Source organism: Malaclemys terrapin, chromosome 13 (genome assembly GCF_027887155.1).
Source record: "Malaclemys terrapin pileata isolate rMalTer1 chromosome 13, rMalTer1.hap1, whole genome shotgun sequence".
NCBI lineage: Eukaryota > Metazoa > Chordata > Testudines > Emydidae > Malaclemys > Malaclemys terrapin.
In genome coordinates this window covers 3,907,760-3,932,840 of record NC_071517.1, presented here as the reverse complement: position 1 = coordinate 3,932,840, position 25,081 = coordinate 3,907,760, and the positions used below count along the sequence as shown (strand labels likewise).

At 46.5% G+C, this 25,081-nt stretch overlaps 1 protein-coding gene across 3 annotated transcripts in view; it reads right to left on the bottom strand.

Annotated features, from left to right (window-relative positions):
* Positions 1–25,081, bottom strand: part of SLC39A11 (solute carrier family 39 member 11) — a 255,447-nt gene that overhangs the window by 163,399 nt on the left and 66,967 nt on the right. For 2 of the 3 annotated variants that reach the window (XM_054047612.1, XM_054047614.1), the window contains one exon: positions 12,652–12,796. In XM_054047612.1, coding sequence (XP_053903587.1) covers positions 12,652–12,796 — 145 coding nt within the window. The remainder of the gene's footprint in view (positions 1–12,651; positions 12,797–25,081) is intronic. The other variant, XM_054047615.1, reaches the window with a different exon arrangement.

Sequence of the window (25,081 nt, the reverse complement as noted above, 5' to 3'; positions counted from 1 at the left end):
TGAGGTCTTTGAGCTCCAGAAATCTGGCTTTCATTTCTCTTATCATTCTCAGAGTAACGAAAAGTGAGTCGCATCCCCAGTCAAAGAAGAAATCATATAGAGAAAATACATGAATGATTGTGTTTAATGAATGAAGCAGAGGGAGAGGTGCTGAATGGGTTAGTTAATCAGAGTGCACTGCAATGAAATTTGAGATTGAAGGGGTTCTTCGATACTGCTGAAATCTATTTCCCCCTTTTTAACAGGGCTTCCCCTTCTGCTATCCAAGTTCCATTTAACTCTTCAGAGATGATGCTATTTCAGTCCAGGGAGCTTCCAAGAGATGAGACAAACAGGTTGTGACACACAGACAGAAGTTTTTTGGTGCGGTGCACACATGCCTGCCTCTGGGAAGGATGTTTTGGTATCTTAATGACTTGATCGATGCCTTGTATGCTAGTGGCAGGTCACGTGGGGAAGCCAGAAGTGATCACACCAGTGTCTTTTCCATCATGTCACTTTGCACCAGACTTTCTGCAATCATGCACATGGTCTGCAGTCATCTTCACACGCACATGCATACCACCCCCGCCCTGACTCCCACACAAGGATATTGCAGGTTGCAATCTTCAAGCATGTCACAATTCACATGATCACATTGATCGCATCTTCACGCTCACTCACACGTTGTGACAAAGGTTCCTCCTCTATCTTGGTGGGTCCTGTGCTTATTGGTGGATTTTCTTGCCTCAGAGATTCACCATGTGGGTTGGGGAACAGCCCAGAGACCTTCCCCTCTGGAAGAACCCACAGTCCAGGTCAATTGGGAGGTTTGGGGGGAACCCGGGCCCGCCCTCTACTCCGGGTTCCAGCCCAGGGCCCTGTGGACTGCAGCTGTCTATAGTGCCTCCTGTAACAACTGCATGACAGCTACAACTCCCTGGGCTACTTCCCCATGGCCTCCTCCAAAGACCTTCCTTATTCTCACCACAGGACCTTCCTCCTGGTGTCTGATAACGCTTGTGCTCCTCAGTCCTCCAGCAGCACACCCTCTCACTCTCAGCTCCTTGCGCCTCTTGCTCCCAGCTCCTCACACACGCACCACAAACTGAAGTGAGCTCCTTTTTAAAACCCAGGTGCCCTGATTAGCCTGCCTTAATTGATTCTAGCAGCTTAATTGGCTCCAGGTGTCCTAATTAGCCTGCCTGCCTTACCTGGTTCTAGCAGGTTCCTGATTACTCTAGTGCAGCCCCTGCTCTGGTCACTCAGGGAACAGAAAACTACTCATCCAGTGACCAGTATATTTGCCCTCTACCAGACTCCTGTACCCCACTGGTCTGGGTCTGTCACAACGTACAGAAAGTCGCGTTACGCCACGTGATCAACCCTACTAGGGGTGTGGTGGGGAGATTACATTCCAGCTTGATCCTCTACCAGACTTCACTTTCTTGCTAAAACACTTCTAGGCTACGGAGACAAACTGCTGAGCGACACATTGCATAACGATCCCAGTAATGAACAAGGAGTCCAGCAGAGTAGCATTATAAGAGAAATGGAGGGATGGGAAATGAGCTATCCAGTGGGCTCTTAATTTAAGTAGCTGTGGAACGTGGAATATAAATAGAATTTAGAGCCCTAATAATAGTTTGCCAGGTGAAGCCAGGAAATTAAGTCAGCGGAAAATATTGCCAAGAGCTAGCAAATGCAATTTGGGAACTGACTCCACTGTTTAAGAGAGACATACACCACAGTCAACATCTCCGTACCTTCCACACTTGTGAGCAGACCTGAATTCATTGCATGGGTCCCAACTGAGTTTAATTAGCCTCAGACTAATTAATCTTGGCTAAATCAAAAGTGGTGCAGAGCCCAATAGCCACGCTGTGAGGGACGCGACATTCATTTCTCACTGGCAAGGCGGCTGACTCTCCGTAGAGAACCACATGCTGTGCAAACAGATTGAGGGGCTGGGGAGAGGGGTCGTGGGTGGGATCTTTCAAAGCTGGGGCTGCCTTTTTCACTCACACGGCTGTGAATACATCACGGCACTGGAGAACTGCACGGGGCCACAGAGAGAGAGCTGGTCAAATCCCCCACTCGTTTCAAAGGAGACATCCCGTAGGAGCTATGAGAATTCACCTGATCTCACCCCAGCCTGTCTACACTGCAATCCTGGGGTGCAATCACCGTGCCACCAGACACGTCCACGCTAGCTCTCTTCTAGCTAGCTCAGATACCACAGCAGCGACGCCGCGGCTGCCCCGGCTAACCCCCCAGGTAACTACCCAGGGTTCTAGGCGAACTTGCACAGCCTACGCCGATGCCCGTACGGCCCAGCTTCGCAGCTCTGGTACCTGAGCCAGCTAGATTAAAGCTACCTCGAGTACGTCCACATGAGCTGCAACCAGACCCCGTGACTGCAGCACAGACATCCCCGTACTTGCCAACGGCCAGCACCTCCCACACAGAGCCAAGAGACGTGACTGGATTCTAGGAGACGGAGAGACAAACCCTACAGCAACATCCTGGAACTGCTAACCCTGGGCTGTGCCAGCTTCCCTGGGCTAACGGGAGAAGCTGCTACAAAAAGAGGCAGAGCCTCTGTAGTTCCTGATAGCGCTCAAGCCAGCTCCCCAGCCTGGCGCACACACTGTGGGAGGGATCCATCGGGGACACAACCTCCGGCTGACTGATGGGCATTAAAGAGCCCGGGACAACTTCTGCAGACCGGGAGTCCCCCAGCCACACTAACTGGACATTGTATTAAACCTCATTCCCGAGCAAACTTATTTTGTGCTCTCTTCACTGCTTCCCATCCCAGCCACATCTCAGGAAAGGTGGTAGCAATTCGCCCGGCCTCGCTCCATAGAATAAAACACCCAAATGTCCTGTTCTGCACCAAAGGCACAATAGTATTGTTGCTTTGTAGGAGTTCCTGTAACTTAAAACAGTTGAAAAGATTTAAAAAAACAAAACAAAACAAAAACAGAAAAAACAACCCGTTGCTGAGCTAAGAACTTGTAGGACACATTTCATCCTGGAGAGCACTGGCAAAAGCCCAGAAAATAAGGATGTGTTGACAGGAAGGCCATGAAAGGCGATACTTGCACGGAACGGCAGGACACAATATTAAAAGGTGCCAAGAGGCGATTTCACATGCATTAATTTGGAAAGAGTTGGATTTTTTTAAAATAATCTATGCAGCATCTTTCGCATCCCAAGGGCTCTTTAAAGCGGTGAGCTGGACAAGACAGCAACTCCGTGGGCAAATAAAACAGCTCTATGCATCAGCAAATCGCTCACACCCAGCCGAGGATGCTGTTTTCCTGAGAAATGGAAAGGAAGGGCAAAGACATCGGATTTATCCCTGCCTTGTTTTGAAGCGAGAAAATACCCGGCGCCCGATGCAGCTTTTTCTATTCCCAGCTAAAAACCTCTCTTTCCTGACAAATGGCACATGGATTCTCTCACCCCCTAGCACCCACTTGGGGAGGGAGGGGAGCGCTGAAAAACAACTAGCTGAGAAGTCATTGTGCTGATGTGTCAGAAAGTTCTGCCACGGCTTGCTCTTCCTAGAAATAATCATTTAAAACGTGACATTTATGAAAACAGGGTCTTCGGCTCCTGATGTCAAGTGGGGATTGAGCATCAGGAAACAGATGAACTAAGCAAGAAAGCTCCTATTCTCAAATTCCCTTAGCAATAGACCAGAGAACAGCAATAGATGATATATACGCAGGCAGAACAGAGTCTGAAGTTTTCCTAAAAATGAGATTCTATTTGGCTGGGAGAGATCTGCTGGGAATCTTAATGGGCTGAGTTTGCGAGGCCTTACATGAGACTCAATGGCATTTGTCTGTCTGGCTGTCTGCGTAACGGAGTAATTTTTGAACGCCACATCCTACTGGTTCCAAAGTGTCCAGGAATGTTGTAGGCACCTAGAGCCAGAACTCTATTGATCTGGGGAGGTGGAAACCGGGCGGAGGGAGGGGGAACGGGGAATATATGGAGCTGCTGTCATCTCTTGATGGCACCCATTAACACCTTCCAGCATTATACCCCTGTTCATCCTCCCAATAGAATTTAACACATTGAAACAGAGTGACAACTCTGGCAAAAAAAAAAAAAAAAAAGAGAGAAAATAATGGGAGGGAAGGAAGGAGAGAAAGGAGGATCTGTGCGTGTGCGCATAGCCCTTGGCATGGGGGAGGGGAGAATAGGGAGCACACAGAGCCACTGGCATCAGGGAGATTATGGGAAAATGGGGGGAGCTGTGAGGAGTCCCTGAAATAGAAGAGGACGGGACAGTGGCACCCAGCTAGCTTGTGGGGGAAGTGGAGAGTTGCAGGGAGCAATGGTGCATGCAATAAGCTCATCTTACACAAGCTACCAAGTAAATCCAGAGTGACTCTACTGAAGTCAATGAATTACTCTAGATCTGCATTGGTGTAGCAGCAGAATTTGGTCCAGGGTATGTATTACCGAGGCGCTTAGCATGCATGTAAGTTTTCCTTCTTCAATAGAAATTTAAAGGCTAAACATGATTTAAAAACAAGGTGATATAGATCACTAGCCATTTAAATGGCTATGTGGCATTAGAGTTTTCTTAAATCGATACTAATCTAACCAGAGGCACTCATCTTTGATTCATTTGGATTTTAATAGCTAGCCTCAATGGGTGCTGTAAGTGGCATTTTTCCAAGCTCAGTAGCGTACCAAGTGTGGTGCGAATCTGTCAACATGATTACGAATGTAATGGGACTTTCCCAACTAGTAAATGTTACATTTTGCATAAGGAGCCCATCCATTATGTAAGCTGTAACCCCTTCATGAATATTTCATTCACATATGCCCAGTGCCGACTGAAAATCATGGCAATGAATCAAACAATCTTTCACCGCTGCAAAGGTTGTCCCCTCCCCCAACACTCCATCATCTTGCACATACGTGGAGCAAGGAAAGAAGAGAGTTTACGTGGTGAGCTTTTGCAAACTTCCACCCTCATCACTTCAGACATCATGAACTCTGCAAGGGACTCTCTTCCAGCTCCCAAGTCACCGGCAGAGACACATTACAACAAAGGGTGTGTCTACACTGCAATCAGGAGGCGTGCACCAACAGAGGGCTGTTGCAACAGGAGCATTTGCCCTCCTCTCCAATCAAAGAGAGGGAAAAAAATATAAGGGGAACCTGGTTTGGTTTTGTAGGATCACCCAGGAAACTGACAGCAATTGTAAAACTTGCAACAACAAAAAATTGGGATAAATGCTGCTCTTCTTGATACTGGAGTAAATCCAGATTAAGTCCACTGGCTCTGCCATCTAAACGCAGTGCATTCATCACCTTCAGCAAAGGTCTGGTTAGCTGAGTTACTACAACTCATCACTACGAGTTGCCTTAAAGTTTTTTCACAGAAAGAAGTAAGGGCTCCTGTCGGAAGGATTGTGTGTTAGGTCATGTCAAAGCGTCACTAGAAAAGAGTGAGAGGCACCGCTCAGTACGGTCATTGTGTCCTTTCTGAATGTGTCTTAGTCTAGCTCAAAACATGGACGGGAGTCTTCCATTAACCATTACAGATGCACTTCTCCCAGGACCAAGAAGGGCTTTGAAAAGCAAGAATATAATAAAGTATTTCAGAAGTCACCACTGAAAGGCAGGGACGTACACGCTCTATTGACTCAAGTCGCAGATGCACAGAAAAGACTAACAATCCTCACTTGCTACTGCTGGAGTTAATGGATGTTCTGAGGCAGACGACAAGCCAGGCTTTCAGAAGAGACAGGAGAGAAGGGGGTCAATTTAGAGGAAGGATTTCATGATTAGGACGCAGCCAGGTAACATACTGGAGACGTTCGTTCCCTGTGAATTATAGTTCTATTGCCACTTAGGGCAAAAATGTGCATCCCAGAATTCAGCTCACCCCATCTCTCAGCTGGTTTAAGGGGTCCCCTTATCTCATTCCTCTTTTTATCTCACTAGCTCCTTTCCCTCCATTTCTTCCCCTCTTTCATCCCCATGTTACTTGTAGAGTTTTGCCCAATATCTTCAAAGATGTAAAAGGGGCATTAGGTTAACGAGGCAAGGGGCTCTCTTGTACTGTCTGCTGCACAGATTTTGACTGAAAGGGGTTTTCTTTCTGAGGGGTGGAAGGTAAAAGCAGCGACTGCTGAAACCACTGCCGGCGAGGGGAGGGCGTGACCGAGGTCCAATCCAGACTTGGAAAGTGCTTAATGTGGAGCCCTCCGGACTGACACCAGGCAACGCACTAAAGCTGCTTGGTGCAAATGGCAGGAGCGGACCCCAGAAAGATGCCACTGAAGGTAAAAGAGAGAGTGCATCAAAGTGTGACTCGATCCATCCTCATGTACCGAACCCAGACCTGGAACCACTGGAAGAGAAATCAGTGCGCTCACCGCCACGGAAATGAAGATGTTGAGGTGGTCGCACGGTTGGACACTCCACGAGAGGAAATGAAATGAGGTTGTAAGGGACCTAAGGCAGGTTTTGTCAGCTGAAGACAAGTTGAGGAAGGCCAGGCTGCATTAGTGTGGGCACAGCCAGCAGAGACCCAAGAGCCGTGTCGGTAGGATGGCTCTTGCAATGAGCGTGGATAAAAAACGACCAAGTGGAAGACCAAGGGTTGGAGCTGGTATCAGCAAACCTCAACGAAACCAACTAGCACGACAGCCTGGCATGTGATCATCAGTTTTCGAAGGTGGCTATAAAAGTCACCAATAGAGAAATGGCAAGAAAGAAGAGAAACTGCTTAACAGGTAGAACAGTGCACAGTCCGTCATAAGGACAACACACCTAGATTATATTCACTGTGTCATTCAGAGCCTAAGACCCTGGGTCAGGAGATCTAGGTTCTAATCCCAGCTGCATCACTCACTCCCTAAGCAACCCCTGGCAAATGACTTCACTGCACTCTGACTCAGTTTCTCCATTTGTAAAATGCTCTGAAATCCTCAGATGAAAGGTGCTGTGTAGCTCTGCAGTTGATCCGCCATAACCGCCAGATCCTTATTCACGTGTTTGAAGTCTGGCATGTGCTTAAGTATTGTGCAGAATGGGGGCCTCACTGTTCCTCGATCTCATGTTCGCTGTTCCTCGATCTCATGTTCGCTGTTCCTCGATCTCATGACTCTGTGTGGATCACTAGAGAGTTGTGCGCAGAGCCCGAGCACGATACCTCTCGCGCCCTTCCACTGACTCACTTGAAATGAGGGAGTCCCTAACGAGAAGCCACCTCACAGTGCAGTTTCTGTAGGAGTCACTATGTTCACTTCAGTCCACTCTACGGATGAGGAACGTTAGCGATCTGTGCGGTGAATCCCACCTGCAAGGTGGCATCTGAGGCACTTCATAGTCCTTCTAGTTACTGGCCTAGCTACTTGTTCACTTCTGCAACTCCTCACTGACTTCCCCTGGGAGAACTCTGTGCAGGCATGGGTGCGTGCGTGTGTACACACACACACACACACACACACACACACCCCAAATCAGCTCCATTCGAGCAGCCACTTCAGCCTGCAGAATGACGACTCCTGATTTGCAAAGACACGGTTTCCGCACGCACCAGGCTGATTCACGTTCCCACCAGCAGACAGTGCCTCTCTGAAGGCAGGGGAACACTCTGGGCTCCCAATGCCGAAACTATATTCAACATCTAATTCTGGACCCTCCGGGGACTTCGGTGTAAGAGCCTTTGTTGCAGTGCAACTGGAACCAGCCAGAAAGCATTTTGTTTGATATAACGGATGCTTCACCTACAATGCTATAGCAGGAATAATTGAAGCAGGAGGAAGAAAGACTAAGAGATTGGCTGGGGAGTAGCATCACCCTCCTACTCTCGTCTGTCTAATTTGGAGCAACATGAATCATTCTGCGCTGGAGAACCGCTGGGAACAATTATCCCCGTACTGTTAATATATAGTTTCGATAACCAGGATTCATGGCTCAAGTTTCTAGACACACTGCTGTCTGCAAATCCTTCTTGAGACCTAAACAGGAGCAAAGCCTAAATGTAGCTGTGATGTAAGGGGTCAAATTCTGGCCTCAGGATACCTATGCATCCTGAAACTACAGCCTATCCATCTACTGAACCCTGACCCTGATGTCAAACTCAGCTGAGCTGACGCTACACAAGCCCTCAAATAGAGGGGATTTCCACTGCCAGTCTCCATGTTTTTGCAGAGATGTCCCTAGGCACCAGTCCATGTTGACGTTCTTTGCGTTCCTGACAATCATCTGTGCAGACTCTGGGTATTCGCAGGGAAGGTAGAATATACGTGTCAATTAAAAGAGGGCTGCAAAGTCAATGCGTGCTAACATAGCTTGTTCTTTTATAGGGAAACGCCTGGAGAAGACAGACACCAGCAAAATAGTCTGCTGCCGGAATAGACTTGATCTGTTTTGTTGTTTCCTAAGAGCTCCCACTGCACATATATGGGTTACTAAAATGATAGAATCGACATTCAAACAATGAGCCCAACAACTCGGGGGGGGGGGGGGAAATCAAGTCACTCAGGACAAAAACGAAAGCAAGTAAAGCACAATCCGAGACAGGGGCTGCTGCTGAAAAGGAAGGAACGGGCCAAGGTGCACTAACTAATGAGAAAAGCCTCACTCAGGAGGTTTGAAGCAGACCGAAAAGGGCCACTGGGACGAAGATATTCAGAGGTGGGAGGATCTGAAACACAACCTCTAAACCGAGCAGAGTCTGGTGGCTGCTCAGACTGGAAAACGAGGAGAACTTGGCTGAATTCAACCACCCTGGAGGGACAGAAATCAAACAAGCACCTCAGGGCTTTCATTTCTCTTCTGTGAAGCATTCTCAGAGTACAGGGTCCTCTGTAACCGCAGGCAACCCCGCCGCCAAGGGGCTCCGGCTGCTATTTTCTATTCTCCATAGACCTTGCACAGGGAAGGGTATTTCCCTTCAATGACCTGGACACTTCCATGGCCTCGAATGAAGATTTCTACACCGAGAAAATCAATTAAGAGAACTAACCTAGAAAGGTTTCAAGCACCAAGCATCAGGCTAAAAATCTGGGCAAGAACTTTCTGTTTAGGACCATCTGATTCATGCCACAAACCAGTCAATTAACGAAGCTGCTGAAGCCCCAGAGATGCATCACCCTTGGAAATCCGCAAGGGCTCATGGTTCACCAGTAGCTGCCTGGCCAGCAGTGGGAACCAAAGAGTGAACAAGTGGGCTGGTATTAGGCAATCTGAAGATCAGAGCCTATGGGCACGTCATTTCCAGAACGGCAAATCTAACAATTCTTTGATTTTAGGCGTAACAGCGGATCCTAGGGAAAGTGCAATAGTAAATAGAATATATTAGAGGCGAGGACACTTTTTGCAAGCAAATGGCAAATTTAAAATAGGAATCAGCCTGCATGGTGTTCCACACTCAGAAGCGGGCCCTTGCCACCAGAGTTCCAGCTCTGATTCTGCCCCTCCTTCTAATCCACACAGGTGCATCTCCACAACCTCCTCTGCAACCAGGCCACAGGAGGGACATTCCAGGGCCGGACTTAGGGTGCAATGCATTTTGGCGCATACACAAGCTGAACTGACCCTGTGCACCCAATTCCTGCTGGGCCAGAGTCTAATCACTGTGGGTGAAATGCACACCCATGCGGAGGGCTTACACAGGCCATAAGTGATGCATGGCCCCTCTGCACATGGCTGGATTTTACCATTTAGGGGAGCGCTTCTCATGGTGTCAAGGAATACAGACCAACATTAACACAGCCTCTGCAGCATGACCGTGCACCTGGCGATGGGAGGGGAGAGGCAATTACACCGGTCTCATGTCTGGAGACTGAATCTGGCCTTGACTTTAATACATTGATAACACTTATCAAGCCTGCATGCATATTCCCCATTGCATTAACAATCCGAGACTAGAGATGTGCATTTCACAAAACTTCACTTTACACGTCTGCTTGAGATGGAGTACAGGCAAAACTGCTCCAAAAGAAGCAGGTGTATTTTCAACACTGCTTTAAGTAACTGATACATTTTTTGTATAGACCTCTGCAACTACACTCATAAAAATGAACGCTGCTCTTTTCCCATGGGCAGCAGCTTATAAAACTGGTTTCTAGGGGCTGGTCTACATTGGGGGGGATCGATCTAAGATACGCAACTTCAGCTACGAGAATAGCGTAGCTGAAGTCGACATAACTTAGATCGACTTACCTCACGGCGCGAGATAGACGGCCACGGCTCCCCCGTCGACTTCGCTTCCGTCTCTTGCCCTGGTGGAGTTCCGGAGTCAACGGGGAGCGTGTTCGGTGATCGATTTATCGCGTCTAGACGAGACGCGATAAATTGATCCCCGATAGATCGATTACTACCCGCCGATTGGGTACTACCCGCCGACCTTAGAACTGCTTCAGCTAATACCTGAAGATGGAAGGTCAAAGCACTGTCAGCATAAAGAGAAAGATGACGTTCAATACTTGGGGGGAAAGTAAAACCCAGATCACATGTTTGCAGAGCGCTCACTAGAGGTCAGCCCGGATGGTATCCACTCCCGTTCCAGCCACTCTTTCATCCAGTGGGAACAACATGCAGACAAGGGGGCACGAAGGCAACAGACAGACATAGAAGAAGACTTATTGAAAAGTAGGGGATAGACTCCTGTTTTACTAGCACAAGGTCAACTGCTCACTGGACTCCTCCTCCACCCCACCCATCTTTTATGAAGCTCTGGGGTGAATCTTCCCATTACTGAGTGGATTCATTGACCTGAAGATTCATGTCGGCTAAGCATGACCGAGCAGTAATTAGGACCCTGATCCTGTGAACACTTATGCTCATGGCAGTAAAGTTAAGTCTCTGCACGTCTTTGCAGGATCGGGGCCCTGGTTACACAGGATTGGAGAGACTTGCACTTTCATGCCCCTTCAAATCAAGTCAATATCAGTCTCTCCACTCCACTCATCACTACCACCTTCCACCTTTTAAGTCAATTGCAGAACAATGCAAGAGGGGCTGGGTTTTTTTAAGCTTACTTGTTTGGGATTTTTAAAGTTAAATTAATAATTCAACAGTGACTAATGTCAAAATTGACATTAGCAAGTACCACCATTTAGATTAATAAAATACTCATTATGTGCCCTGAGAAATTTCACAAGAACACAGCTGGTAAGTTCTTGATGGGCTTAGTGAAGGCTGCTAATTAACAAGTTGCTGTCTGTCTCTATTTGCCATCGGTCTTCTTGGCAATCACACTGTCTTGTGAAAATAGCAAGTTCATCCCAACAAGCAAAAAACTAAGAAGAAAAATATCACGGAAGAGAATAAAAGGGTATTGATTTGTTGTGGTTTTTAAAAAAAGTTTCCCCAGAGAGAGCAAACCAACAGTGCATAATGGAAAGTGTCTGTTCTCAAAACGACTTCCATGGTTTTCATTTACAACCAAGAGCAGATGCATGTACAAAACAGAGTAGCTCTGAACTTACAGAAAGATGCATGATTATTTTAAGAGTGAAATTAAATTACATTTAGGACATAAAATTGCCAGCATGCTCAATGCTCCAAAGTAATAGAATTATTAACTGGGCTATCAGTCTGGACTTGTTAAAGGAGCTTAAAGACATGACGCATCTAAATCCCCTGGTAACTGGACACCTAACCCTCTTAGGCTCCTTTCAAAACCCCTGTCTAAAATTTTAAAAAGTTAAAAGCACTCTGGTTCAGAACAGTTTTACATAAAGAATGCAACTATTTAATAAAGAATAAAACCCCGCCCAAGGAGCTAATGCAATTCTTGGCAGAAAGACTCACTTCTTTATTTGATGTGCTCCCATCTCCATACTTGGAGGGGAGAAATTGGGGTAGCGTCTAGTGTACCAGATGCACTTAAACTCAAGAAAAATACCAAAGCAGTGAGACTATTTTTCACTAGTCATTTATCAAACTACATTTTTCTGCCCTGTGCAGACTCTCAGTCACTAGAGAAGGAAAATCCGATTAGATCAAGTTCATCTTCCCACGAGGGAAGGATCTAGACCCCCTGTAGAAGATGCATCAGATAGGATATGGGTGCAACACTTGATCTTCGTTACAGGGCCGTATAAACACTGAACACGCTCACCTAAAAGTGGGAAGCTTTAACATGCTTTCCAATTACAAAATTAGAACAGAAGTTCCCACTGGTTTTTAAAAAACTGTTAAAAAGAAACAAATAAATATTCCCCAAGACAGGACATTTTTATTCCACATTCTAACAGCTACTACTTCTATTATCCTCCAAAATAAGGAGCCACAAAGTGACCATCAGTCATGGCCCATAATTACAGCAAGCCATCACCAGGGTCATGGGTGCATACAATTCAGCATGGGGAGGCAAACGTGACCCAGCCACCCACTCCTTCCCAGCTGAAAAATTATTATCTCAAGATAAGTGAATTTCATTTCACTGTCAAATTAGATGTCTAATTATTAATAATTCATGCAAGTGGTTTTGAGAACTGAAGGAGAAACAGAAGCAATGATTCTTGGGCCAGACGCCAGCCTGCACCAAGAAAGAGAGAGGGAGAAAGCATGTGTGCGCACCAAAGTGGATTAAATTTCGAGCATATCTATATTATAGTCTATGAGCCAATTTAATAGAGTTCTAACTCTGCTGTTGGTATATGACAGGATGCTTGCCTGAATGAAGCCCAGATCTACCTATCCGGATGGAGAGCTCATTCCCGTAGTCCTGGTGATAAGTCGGCTCGGGGTCATACTTCTCTTTCACCGCTCTCGGATCGTAGCTCCTAGACAAGGCGGCGTGGGGAGGTTCACGGATGCCCTGAAATGGATTAGAGGGAAATTTAACATTGTTTCCATCTGCGAGTGTGCGTCTTCCTCTCTCTACATTCCCCCCTACCCAATGCGCAAAGACAACTTTGGAATCAGCACAGGTTTTAAAGGCAGATCTGGGCACTGCTCAGTGTGTTTGATTCTCAGGGTTTCATGCAAAAGTTGCTTTTGGATTTGGTTCACACCTCCTCGAGTTTTGGAATCAAACCAACTCAAAGGGAAGCCATCAAGCTTTGCAGGGTTTCGCTGCAAATCAAGAAGACAGAACCAAGTTCACTGAGAAGCCTGATGACCTTCAACATGTCTTTCCACAAACTGGGCCTGAGTTAAAAACTTTATGTAGTTAAAAACTAACCCAGGCAGGTTTCACCAAACTGTCAGGTTTCATAGGGCCGGTTCCACAAAGCGGCAGTTTTAAGACTTTGTGGATTTGCAAGAACTGGAATTTTGACTCCATCCTTCATCTGCAAACCTCATGCATTTCACAGAAGCTTCTGCATTGGCTGCACTCAATATACAGGGATGGATCTGGCAGTGAAAAAGCTGCAGGGAACAGGATTTTAAAAAACACAAAGATGTTAATTTCATGCCCACACACTCATGTATATATACACCAGGTTTCAAAACAAACTCCAAATGCCACCTATTTTTAAGAAAGAAAAAAAACAACATAATTCAAGTGTAGTTACAGTGAGAAAAACGTCTCAACATACAGTACCTTACTCTGCTGACAAAACGTGTGCTGCCGTCAGCGCTGTTGAGCCAATACAACTACAGAAGAGTGAACTGGATTGTATTCTGGCTCATGCACAGTCAAAACTGCATGTGGAACCTTGCCCTGCACATCAGGAATGCAGGCAGAAAACATTCAAGCTGGATTCCCAGGCCCTGATTCTGCAAAGCATGTGAGCACTTTAAGGTTCATGTTTTGATGGATTGGGGCCTCAGATCTGGGGCCCCATTCAGGAGAGCACAAAAAAACCCAAACACATGCTTAACTTTAAGCATCTGCTGATGCCCATTGACTGCAACAGAAGATAAGCACGTATTTAAGTGCATTTCTGAAAAAGGCGGCTTTTCTCAATTGAGGCCTGAGTTTGCAGCACTGACAATTAGAGAGAGAAAACTAACTCAAAACTGAGCATATTTCCTTGGAATTGAGGGAAAGAATAAATAAGGACCCATGCAATGTAATTTTATTGAATCATTTCCAGAGTACGATCAGGCCTTTAACATCGTTGAGAATATTTTGATGATACAGCTTTCTATTTTTCAAAATGTACATAGGTGTGGGGAGGAGACAATGTGCCCATATAAAAACAAAATACATGTGTAGGTGCTGTACAAACACAACGGGGTCCTGGACCAGGAATGGGGTTCCTACCCAAAGACATTGTCCAAGGAGGAAATTCACTGAACCAGTCAGAGACAATATCATGTTTCCAGGTCAGTGTTGGATTTGCAGTAAGTCCAAATGGACTCTCCCATAGACAGTAGGAACTTGCAATACCATAGGCCGGGGAAATACGTCCCAGTGAGACAGCAAAATTGTGATTCAAAAGACACCCCAAGAGACACGGGCACACCATCAAACGTATATAGGAAATTCACAGCTGAGGTTAACCTGACAGGCCACTAGGTGTCACTACTGACCTCGACACACTCAACTAGAAGACTATATGTGGCAGTAAAGAACTAAATTTCAGTAGGTCTCATTGGCACAACTCCACCATATATATATATGCTGTTTAAATCCAACTTTCTGCTTGTCACAGAATTTAGCAACAATAAAATATCCAGCTTGGAAAAGGTCGCAGAAAGCCTATAGAGGAGAGGGGAGGAAAGACTGGAGAATGTGTTCGATTTCAGTACGTCTCCCCTTGGAACAGAGATCATCAGACATTGTATATTACAGCTCCTTTCAGCGCTACTTGTTTCCCAGGAAATTGTTACTTCTCTTCCGACAGTTTTCAGGTTCTGGATTCATTAAAGGGTTTAACCCTAGAGACAAAACGGATGGCAATGTACTCGCAAAGCAAAGGCTGGAGGAACATAAAGTGTCAAGAAAGGGATCACTGTTCAAAGCATGGGACATCAGTGTCTTCGTTCTACCTGAGACAGGAGAGTGGCAATGTGGCTTTGGCGCTTTGATTCAGAGAGCAGCAATATAAACTAGCATACACCAGAGCTAGCAATGAGAAACTTGATGAGTGAGGTGACTTTAAAAAAATATAAAGGTTGAAGATGAATAATTAAACGATTATCCCCTCGTTTGCATAATATATTCTGACTGATGTTATTAATGCTAATCACATATTTGCGATCATCGTTCTACTGCAGTTTAATCAGGGTGCTTTCACTTCCATTAACCCGGCAATTAGAAGATGTACTGACGAGGCGCTCTTCTTTTAGAAAGGACTTTTCCTTAGCAAAATGTTACAAGTCTTTTCTTCCTCTGAGCATTTCCCAGATTTTCCGTGGGAGTCCGTCTAAGCTGGGCTGCGGTAGGATCAGGTGTGCTACAGAATATGTGATGAGCGGATGAAAAAAGCATGTGGAAGTGTAAACATTTTCCATGAAATACTGGAAGGGTGTGCACAGAGGGGAACTTCATGTACGTGCCACTGTCTGATATGGACTAAAAAGGACAAAGATCCATAAATTGAATCAATTGGATGCAACACCCTGAAATGCCAGATTAGCAAATGCTGACAAACTGGTCAGGAAAGTAAGACACTGCTCTCTTCTAAATCAGACGGCAGAATTCCTAGCATTCAAAGGAACAAAAATCAGCAATGCAGGAAATTTGGAACAATGCAGTTAATTTCCTTATTTCACAATATTTTCCATAACCTCATGGGTTTAAACATTTTCCATGCATATTAATTCACAATAACTAAACATAGGATAAGAAGAGGGTCAAGGATCAATCTATTTTTTTAAAGGAAGCATTAATTTAACAAGAACCAATGAATGCCCCAGTTGTCTGTGTGGGCACTGGGAGCAGATTCCATGACCAGGGCTCAAATCACCCTGGCAAAACAAGAGAAAGGCAAAGCAGAAGTCTGTTTCAATGCAAATTGCACAGCATGTGTTAACCTAAAAGCATTTGTTACTTTCCCTACCCTTTAGGTGTTTATTATGGGGGTGGCAGAGCCTTACAAACCTCATCCTTGTTTGACTTCAAAAGCGAAGAGAGATTTCTTCCCCAAAAAAGGGTGTGTGATTGTGCAACACACTCAAACACGAAACAGGAAAATACTTAAGTTCTGTGAAAGCTGACCTTACCCAGACCTGTTACTTCAGAACAGACACAATGAGATAACGGAGTAAAACTAATGAGAGGCTTAAAAAAAAAAAAAAAAAAAAAAAAGTCAGGAGGATGGAGGAAAATCTGCTCTTCGTTGAGTGCATCATCATTTTTTAGTCCTTGCTAACAACAATAGTGACTTGGAATGGGAGATGAAAGCACTCAGAGTTCTGACTTCTCCATCTACCTGTGAGAACTGGGGATCTGCAGGAGACGTGTTCGATGACCCAGATAACTGTAGGCCTGTCAGCCTGACATTGATCACCGGCAAGCTAATGGAACGGCTGATACAGGACTTGATTAATGAAGAATTAAAGGAGGGCAATGTACTTAATGCAAATCAGCACGGGTTTATGGGAAATAGATCCTCTCAAACTAACCGGATATTTTTTCATGAGATTACAAATTTGGCTGATAAAGGTAATAGTGTTAATATAACAGATTTAGACTTCTGTAAGGTGTTCGACTTGGTACCACACAACATTGTTATTAAAAACTGAGACTATAAAATTAACACGGTAAACCTTAAATGGATTAAAAACTGACTGATAGGTCTTAAAATGTCACTGCAAACGGGGTGTGTTTCCAGTGGGACCCCACAGGGATCGGTTTTTGGCCCTGTGCTATTTAACATTTTTATCAATGCCTGGAAGGAAAACATCAGTGACAAAGCTTGCGGATGACACAAAACTTGGGGGACTGGTAAATAATGAAGAGGACGGGTCACTCACCCAGGGCGATTTGAATCATATACTTGAAATAACTCCGCCCCTCCCACTCGGTAAGCTGGGCAGAAACAAACACACACACTGCTAAAACCCTTTGTATACTGCCCGCAAAAACCAAACACCAACATTGGGAAGGAAAGAGAACCAAGGTCGACTGTGCCCAAGAGGCAATTGGGTGTGAAATGAGTGGATGACTTCAGTCCGTTCCCAGTGATGCAGACACCTGTTCACAGCAAGCCCACCATCAAAACCTTTGTCAGCAGAATCAGAGTGAGGCTACGGACTGATCAGGTGTGGTAAGAAAGATGCTTTCCCCAGATATGGCGTTGGCTGGGAAGGGGCTAACTTGCCCTGCTGCTATCTATGCTGGTCGGTGTCTGGATAAAGAGAGGCGCTAGGTGGATCCTGCAGTTTTCACCAACGATTAAAATTAACTTTGAGGGGGGGAAAGAAGAGGGAACGGTTCAGCTATGGAGGAGCTCAGATGAGATACACAGAAGTGGCAGAACGGTTTAGCAGCTGCCACTTTTTTTTTCAGCAAAGGTATTGATCGGAAGAACATGGGTTTTTGCAGGAGGGAAGGACATTCAAGTGACTGAAAGACTTGGGTAAAAACCCATCCGCACCTTAAAAAGAACTCTCCCTCTGTCACTCCTCTCTCTGTCAGCCCCCCACTGCCACCTCCGTGCCTAGTCCCAGGCTTCCACTTCCCCAAGCAAGGAACACTTTTCCTAAAACCTACCAGGGTCAGCCTCTGATCCTAAAAGGTCACTTTGGCAGCATGGCCCACAAGAAGTGACCTAATCTGGTGAGAATTAATGAAGAAGATTCAGGTGATATTAATAAAGCTTCAACTATTAAGTGCACGCAACTGGTCTAAATGATTGCATGAACCTATTCATGTAATCCTGTCCTCCTCTCACCCTGATTACGTTCGTCACTACTCTCGTTTGTCCTGTCTTCATGGAGGCCGTACGCTCGCCAAAGCCACAATCTGTCCTTCTGCATCAAGAGGAGCGCCTAGCAAGCCTGAAGCTACAGAACAAATCAGACAAACAGCAGCTTTGCACAGTTTATCATCAGCTGATTTGCTGGCACCAGAAAGACAACGGGCTCTCATCTCTGTCCTGTCAGCACAAAAGGGTAACAAAATTAAAAGCACAGAGCATGACCAGAACATGCAGGAGTCCATAAATTGAAGACTGCAATGAAAAGAAAAGGCTCCACGTAAGCACCCGCCAGGCTGTTAGCATTACAGATCTATCTAATCGAGCAAGCCATCTACTTCTGAAGTCGAGATGCATTTGCCTGACAGTTGGCAATGATAAAAAGCCATCCCTAGCTATTCCTTCTGCTACCCATGCTGAGTGTATCAAAAGCTTTCCAGTGCCGCTCATGCCTAAATAGAGGTAACCGGGAAATATATTGCCGTTTCAGATACTTATTGTCAACAGAGACATACTGACCTTACCAACACACACACACACACACACACGCAACTTCTTCAATTTGAAAAATATCAGTGACCTTCCGCAAAGCGCTTGATTTATTCCAACTGCGAGTGCTCTGAGTCACTCCAATCTGCTCCCCGCTTGGGCCCCTTAATTAGAACATGTCAGTGGATTCCAAAAGCATGAGGAAGGGCAGAGGAAATGTTAGCCCATGTTAATTAGCTCATGCTGCTAATTAGAGTTAAGTGAAAACACACCAGGGGCTAGTGCAGTTCACAATGCCCGGTGAATGAGAGACGTGGACAGGAAGATCTCTACAGCTGGAGAAAATTATTCTGGTGCATGAGGTCCCAGTAAAATTGTTTCCTTTTTAGATATTAAGGACAGAAGGACACATTAGATCCTCCAGTATAAAGCAAGCCAGAGAACCCAACATGGTGCCACTCGGGTTATTTACCGTGCAGTTTCTCCAACCCAGACACAGTGGCCAGGCAAAACCAGCAGCTGCTGTTTTTATTACCAAGAAACTGCCACAACAAACACACTCCTAAAGCAAACCTACAATTATTCTGAACGGTCGGAAAATGTCAACATCTATCCTAGTAACAACCCGGGTCGTGCAGGTCTCACACATGATTGGCTTCTTGCTCCCCTGCAAAATGGGTGAGACAGGAAAGGGATGCCCAGAGAAGAGTCACGCAGCAAGTCATGGTAGAGCTGGGAACAGAGGTCTCCAAGCCCCAGTGCAGTACCCTGTCCATCAGATCCTGCTGCCGCCCCACGGGAGGCTGGTATGGATCTGCCATTTCAGGTTTAGTGGTTCCCAAGAACCTTTCCTTCCTGGTTTCTCACTGACAGAAAGCCTTCCTCCACACGAAACTTAGGAGGCTAAATCATTGTGAAAGTTTGACCCAAAGTCTCTAGTGTTTAGAGCACTGGGCTGGGTCTCAAGAAACAGGTTCTTTCCCCAGCTCTATCACTGGCCTGCTGGATGATCTTTGGCAAGTCATCTCATTTCCCCTGCCCGTGCCTCAGTTTCCCCCAATGTAAAACAGGGCTAACGATACCTGCCTTCTTTGTAAAACACACTGAGACCTACAAGGGGAAGTGCTAGACAAGAGCTAGGGATTATATATTGAGCTTTTGCATTCTTGCCTTCAAGAGAGTACTTTTCAAGAATTGTTGAGCAAAAAGGCTTCCCTGCTGACAGTCACCAGCTCCTCCTATCTCCAATGGAGCGGATAGGAAGGAAACCCTCCTCTAATTCTTTGCTCTCATTCCTTAACGCAATGCTTTTACACCTCCCTGCTGGATTATGCTTCTAAAGCCGGCTGCCAGCCGATTTTGAGAACAGCCACTCTTCAGTCCCTGCCTTTCCCCCACCCCTGTCGGCAGTTCAAATGAAGAGCGTGAGAGCCTACGATGCGTAACAAACCATCACAAATGCCAAGAAAAGCCAAGTGACAAGGGGCAGCTACTCCTGTCACAGGCACTCTCCATCTCCCGCGGGCCTCAAACATACAGACAGCAGCTCGGCTTGGCTGACTGCCGCCTGGCTCGAGCCGTTTCAGAGGCTTCCCCAGCCTTTGGCCAAAAATCCCCTTCGCTTTTCAACCCGCTTCGGTTTTTTTGAAAAAGACGGCCCAAGTGGTCCCACTCGCTCCTCCAGCAGCAGTAAATGGGCTTTGCTCGGCTTCTTTCCCCCTGGCATTTTTCCGCCCTGGGTGAGTATCGGTAAAAATCTCTGACCCTGCAACGGGAACACTGTTCTAGCAACAGCCAACCTGATTTAGTACAGGGCTGCCCTGCAGTTAAACAGGCCCCACTTGCTCGGAGAGCATGCCCCCCTCTCCTGCCCAAGCTTTATCCGTTCCCGTGAGTCCCTCAAGTTTTTATGTCCCACCGTCAACCCCTGGCTTCTTCAGTCTGCTGCTGGGGACTTCCCACTCCCCCAGCCTCCTGCAGAGAAATGTGGTGGACTGGGTTACCCTAGGCTTCAGCCAACTCATTGTTCCAAGGTGCTTCCAGCTGAATGGGAAACCATTAAAGGCCTAACGACCCACCACGGTACCTGCTAGGCAGCGGTTCTCAAACTTTTGTATTGGTGACCCCTTACACATAGCAAGCCGCTGAGTGCAACCCCCCCTTATAAATTAAAAACTCATTTTTTATATTTAAAATATAAATGCTGGAGGCGAAGCGGGGTTTGGGGGTGGAGGCTGACAGCTCGCGACCCCCCCATATAATACCCTCGCGACCCCCAGTTTGAGAACCCCTGGGCTCGCGCCCTGACAGCAGATGGCTGACTCCACACCCACTTTGCGGCATTCCACGACACAGTGTTATCACAGCTTCAGAACATCAACTAGAATTCGTAAGTTATACATAGATCCCCTAAAGCATCAGTAGTGCTATAAAAATGGACTGTGATTGATGCAATGCCTACTACGGTCAAGTTTCTGCCTGTGAACTACTGGTATTTGAATCTCATGTGCCACACTACACGAGCAGAATCCCTTTAAGAATTTAATACAGCTATTTCTTGTCATTCAGATAGGATCTTCTTCACACCTCAGCCCTCCTCCACCGTACAGCCAAGTGACGTAGGGAGGTTACCTTCTAGCGTTCCTGGCCAGGTGGATAGAGAATTGATCTGGTTCTTAATTTTCATTAATTGCATTCAAGAAGAGACGGGCAGGGGGAGAAATAGATCTGTCTGAATGGCAGGGACAACAGAAGTCTCGCTACTTTGTCCAATCGCGCCCCAGATTCCAGCTTGAGAATCTCTCTCCGTATTCTGTGATTACACTTCCAAAGGAAAACTCTGCTCGCGCTGCTGCTAAAGAAACCAGGTCAAACTGCCCGCGTCTGAACGCCTGTGAACACCAGCCCCTGATCCTTTGGCACCACTAAGAACCAGATTCGAACGGCAACTGTTGACTTTCCTGATGTGCTCACAGCAAGCAATGCTTTCCGCTCTAATATGAATCAGGCAGGGGAATGGCTGGTACTGATTTACCAGCAAGGAGGGAAGGAATGTGCGGGGAGGATGTGCATAGCTCAGCAAAGTGCCCACGGTAAAGGAAATTCTCACCCGTTTTAAAAAAGGAGCTGGAGGAAACTTAAAAGTGCGTGAAGAGCTGTGTCTGGGATACCTTCCAAATGTGATTCCTGAGGCCCTTTCCGATTCTTAAAGACGGGCTTTAACAAAGTTCTTTGCTCCTCCCCTTCCCATACTTCCTCGGTGACATCACATTCGTTACTATGGCTATGGAGCGTGACGTCAAACAGGAGTAAGACTACAGGCAGTAGCACGCAGAAGGAAGAGCTAGACTGCAAGGGAAAATGTTCTTATTCAAAACAGGTAAATATTTGAAATAATAGCAAAGGAAATACAAAGCGCCACTGGCCCAAGGACATGTGGCTGCTTTTAATACATTCTTCTTCAGTAGATTTCTTCCAGGATGTTAGGTGGCCCATGTGAAACAGGAATACAAGAACTGCCCGACTGGATCAGTCCCCAGATCCATCCAGCCCAGTATCCGGTCTCTGACAGTGGCTTCAGAGGAAGGTATAAGAATCCTACAGGAGGCAGATAGGGGATAATCTGCACCCTACATTAGGGCTCATCCTGATCTCTAATAGTCAGAAACTGGCTTAAACCTTGAAAGTTTAATATCCCCCCCAGTTTTTGTTGGCATTAATGATTCTAATTCTGGATAGTCTTGACCTGCAGATAAAAATATCTGATGCTTTTCTGAATCTTGCTAAACTCTTGGCCTTAACATCCTGTGGCAATGAGTTCCATAGTCTGTGCATTGCATGACAGAATATTTCCTCCAGTGCCTTTCACCAGCACTCAATTCATCCTACAATTCCCCCCTCCACCCCCATTTCTGCTTTTAAAGCCACCTTCCTTGTTGGGACACTACTAAATCTAGTTTGTACCTTTCACACAGGGCCAGCTTTAAGTCGATTCGGCCGATTCCCCGGAATGGGGCCCCGCGCCTAAGAGGGCCCCGCAACATCCCGGGCTGCCGGCGGAGCGAGGAAAAAAAAAAAAAGTCGCGTCCTGCTTCTCCCCTCTCCCTCCAGGGCTTGCGCCGCCAGACAGCTGATCAGCGCAAGCCTGGGAGGGAGGGGTGAGGAGGAGGAATGCGGTGTACTTGAGGAAGAAGCGGGGCCAGGGTGGGGATTTGGGGAGGGATCCAATGGGGCAGGGAGGGGACGGAGGGGGTGGGGCACAAGACAATTTGCGTCCCGGCGTGGGGCCCCGCACCTGCTAAAGCCGGCCCTGCTTTTACATCCCTTTACATCTCCCCTATCAGCACCCTCATCTATCTTAAGTGACTTGCCCAAGGTCACACAGGAAGTCTGTAGCAGAACAGGGACTTCAACCCAGATTTCCCAAGTCCTAGGCTACTGCTCGGACCACTGGACCATGCTTGCTCTCTTAAAGCAATAGATTCCTGGCACTCTGAGATGTCTGCCCTCTTGGTCCTTTGTTCTGTATAATTTCTGCCTGAGGATAACTTTGATAAGTTTACTTTCCCTGAGAAGCAAAAGGCCTCTCTTCTCTAACAGGTTTTGTCCCTAGGGAACGAGTCTAAACTGGCCCTACATAAAGCCATCATGTCAGGCAGGCTTGCTGAGTCTTTATGTTAAAAATTAGATTACTCTGCGGCCCCTGCCAGCCCATCATTCTTGGTGACACCCCTATTTATTATTTCAATGCTCAAGACTTAATTCACCTTCCACAAGGCCTGGACTCGTTCCATCACTGTCTGTCCTTTCGGGGGGTTAATGCACTTGCTTGTTTAAAAGCAAAATTAAATGACCTTTTCAATGCTGTATGATTAATTGGAGCATTTTAATATGCTCTACAATTCACTGAAACCAGTTCAGGGGAGCGTGGGGAGGGAATTATTGGGGTAATTACAAAGAATATGCTTGCATGCTAGCAAACACTGTTATCACATCAGTCTGGAAGGCGCATTGTCTCCTTGCTCTGGTATTTACATCACAATGGTTCCTTGTCATTCTTTTTCGAAATAAGGTTTTTTTGGCTTTGCAAGTGACTCTCTAAATTACTGTCATTAATGTAGGGGAGGGGGAAAAAGCCTTCTAAGAGACGTAATTACCTGCTCCTGCTGGCATGTAAAGGCACGTCTGGGAATCTCACTTAAGCAGGGCACAGGAGTCGATCTGCGTAATGTTCAAACTGAATGATCCTGTTCACCCCTGAATGCAGACCCACCCTTTTGGAAGGGCAGAGGAGGTGGATCGCCAGGGATGGTTTAAAGTGGCTTCTTCCCTTCTGCAAGTTTTGAAGCGGGAAGGGGAGAAAATGAGTCCGGGGCACCTGTTTTAACTCCTGCAAAGCCTTTCCCAGAAGACTCACTCCCTACTGCGCTTGGCAGAGACGTTGAGAGAGTAAACTGAACGTAGGCTGCTGGACTAGCCAAGGCTTGAATGCGTGTCTGGGAGCTGATGAGATGGCACTGCATCCCTGCATCCTCATTAGCATTAATGTAACCCCAAATTTACTCTGACAAGGTGGAACTCAGACTCTCTTGGAATTGCAAGGGAATCTGAAAGCATCTCTGAGCCTCAAAGAAGTGATTTGAGCAGCTGTATGCATTTTACACACCCGGAATATATTAAGCTGAAGCTACAGATATTGGGCAAAGCATGGGGTATTTATCAGCAAGGGTTAAAATACAAAATCCCCTTTCCCCTCCCTGCTTCCAGTCTCCTATGGGAATAAATTCCCCGTAATGAGCGGTTATGTCATCAACGTAAACGGGGCTGGGGAAAATCTTGTTGCTAGATTCTGCTCTGTAAGCAGTGGCACCAAATGGAAGGTGGGAAATTGCAGAATTGATTTCAAATCCCCCTTCCCCCGACCCATATTCAAGCTGTACGGAGCTAAAATTGCCTCTGCATCTTTGTCTTATTCCTGACAAAACAAGGGCAAATGCCCTTCGTAAGTTAATACACATCTTTGCATGGAGAAGTGTGGCAGGGATGCAGCGCAGAGAACCATCCGGACGTTGTCTATTGATTAGCCTGCTTTACTTTTATTACGCGCACGTGCAAAGAAGTGCAAGAGCGCCTTGAAACATTTGCAGAGGCATGCTGCTGATTACATTATGCCTCTGCCAGGTTTGTACAGGGGACAGAATTAAAGCCGACTCAAAGATCCTGTCTCACAGAACTGGAGATTCTGGGGCCAGGCCCTCAGCTAGTGTAAACTGAAGTCCAGCCGCTAGAATCAATCAGCATAGCTGGGAGACCTGGTCCTTGCTCTGTTGGGAATTAGTCTTGTGCATGCTCCATTAACTCTGCCCGGCCAGTTCGCAGGGCCTCAGAATCTGAAGTGTCACAAGTTTTTCAAACTCTGACTTTGGCGCAGAGGTTGGATTTGACCTTCCCTCTCCTTTTTGTTTTGCTCCCCTGAGCAAAGTCAGATGCTACCGGTGTGGTGCTTCTGCTTTCTCCTGTTGATATCACTCGGCTGCGTGCGTGCGTTCCCTCTGTGTGCTGCCCCAGCTCTGCGCAGATAGCTGACACAGCAAACCCGACGAGAACCCCCAATAACCACAGAGTCTAGTAAGGTACAAAGGCACCTCGGCCAGGTTTATTGCAACCTCGGACACAATTGCAGTTCCCCGTAGATTACTTAGTCTACCGGGCATACTACTAATAAATGCCTCTTGGCAAGGACCCAGCTCAGTGGCGGGACTTTCCACTGCCCCTGTGGCCGGACAAAGACACCACCCTAG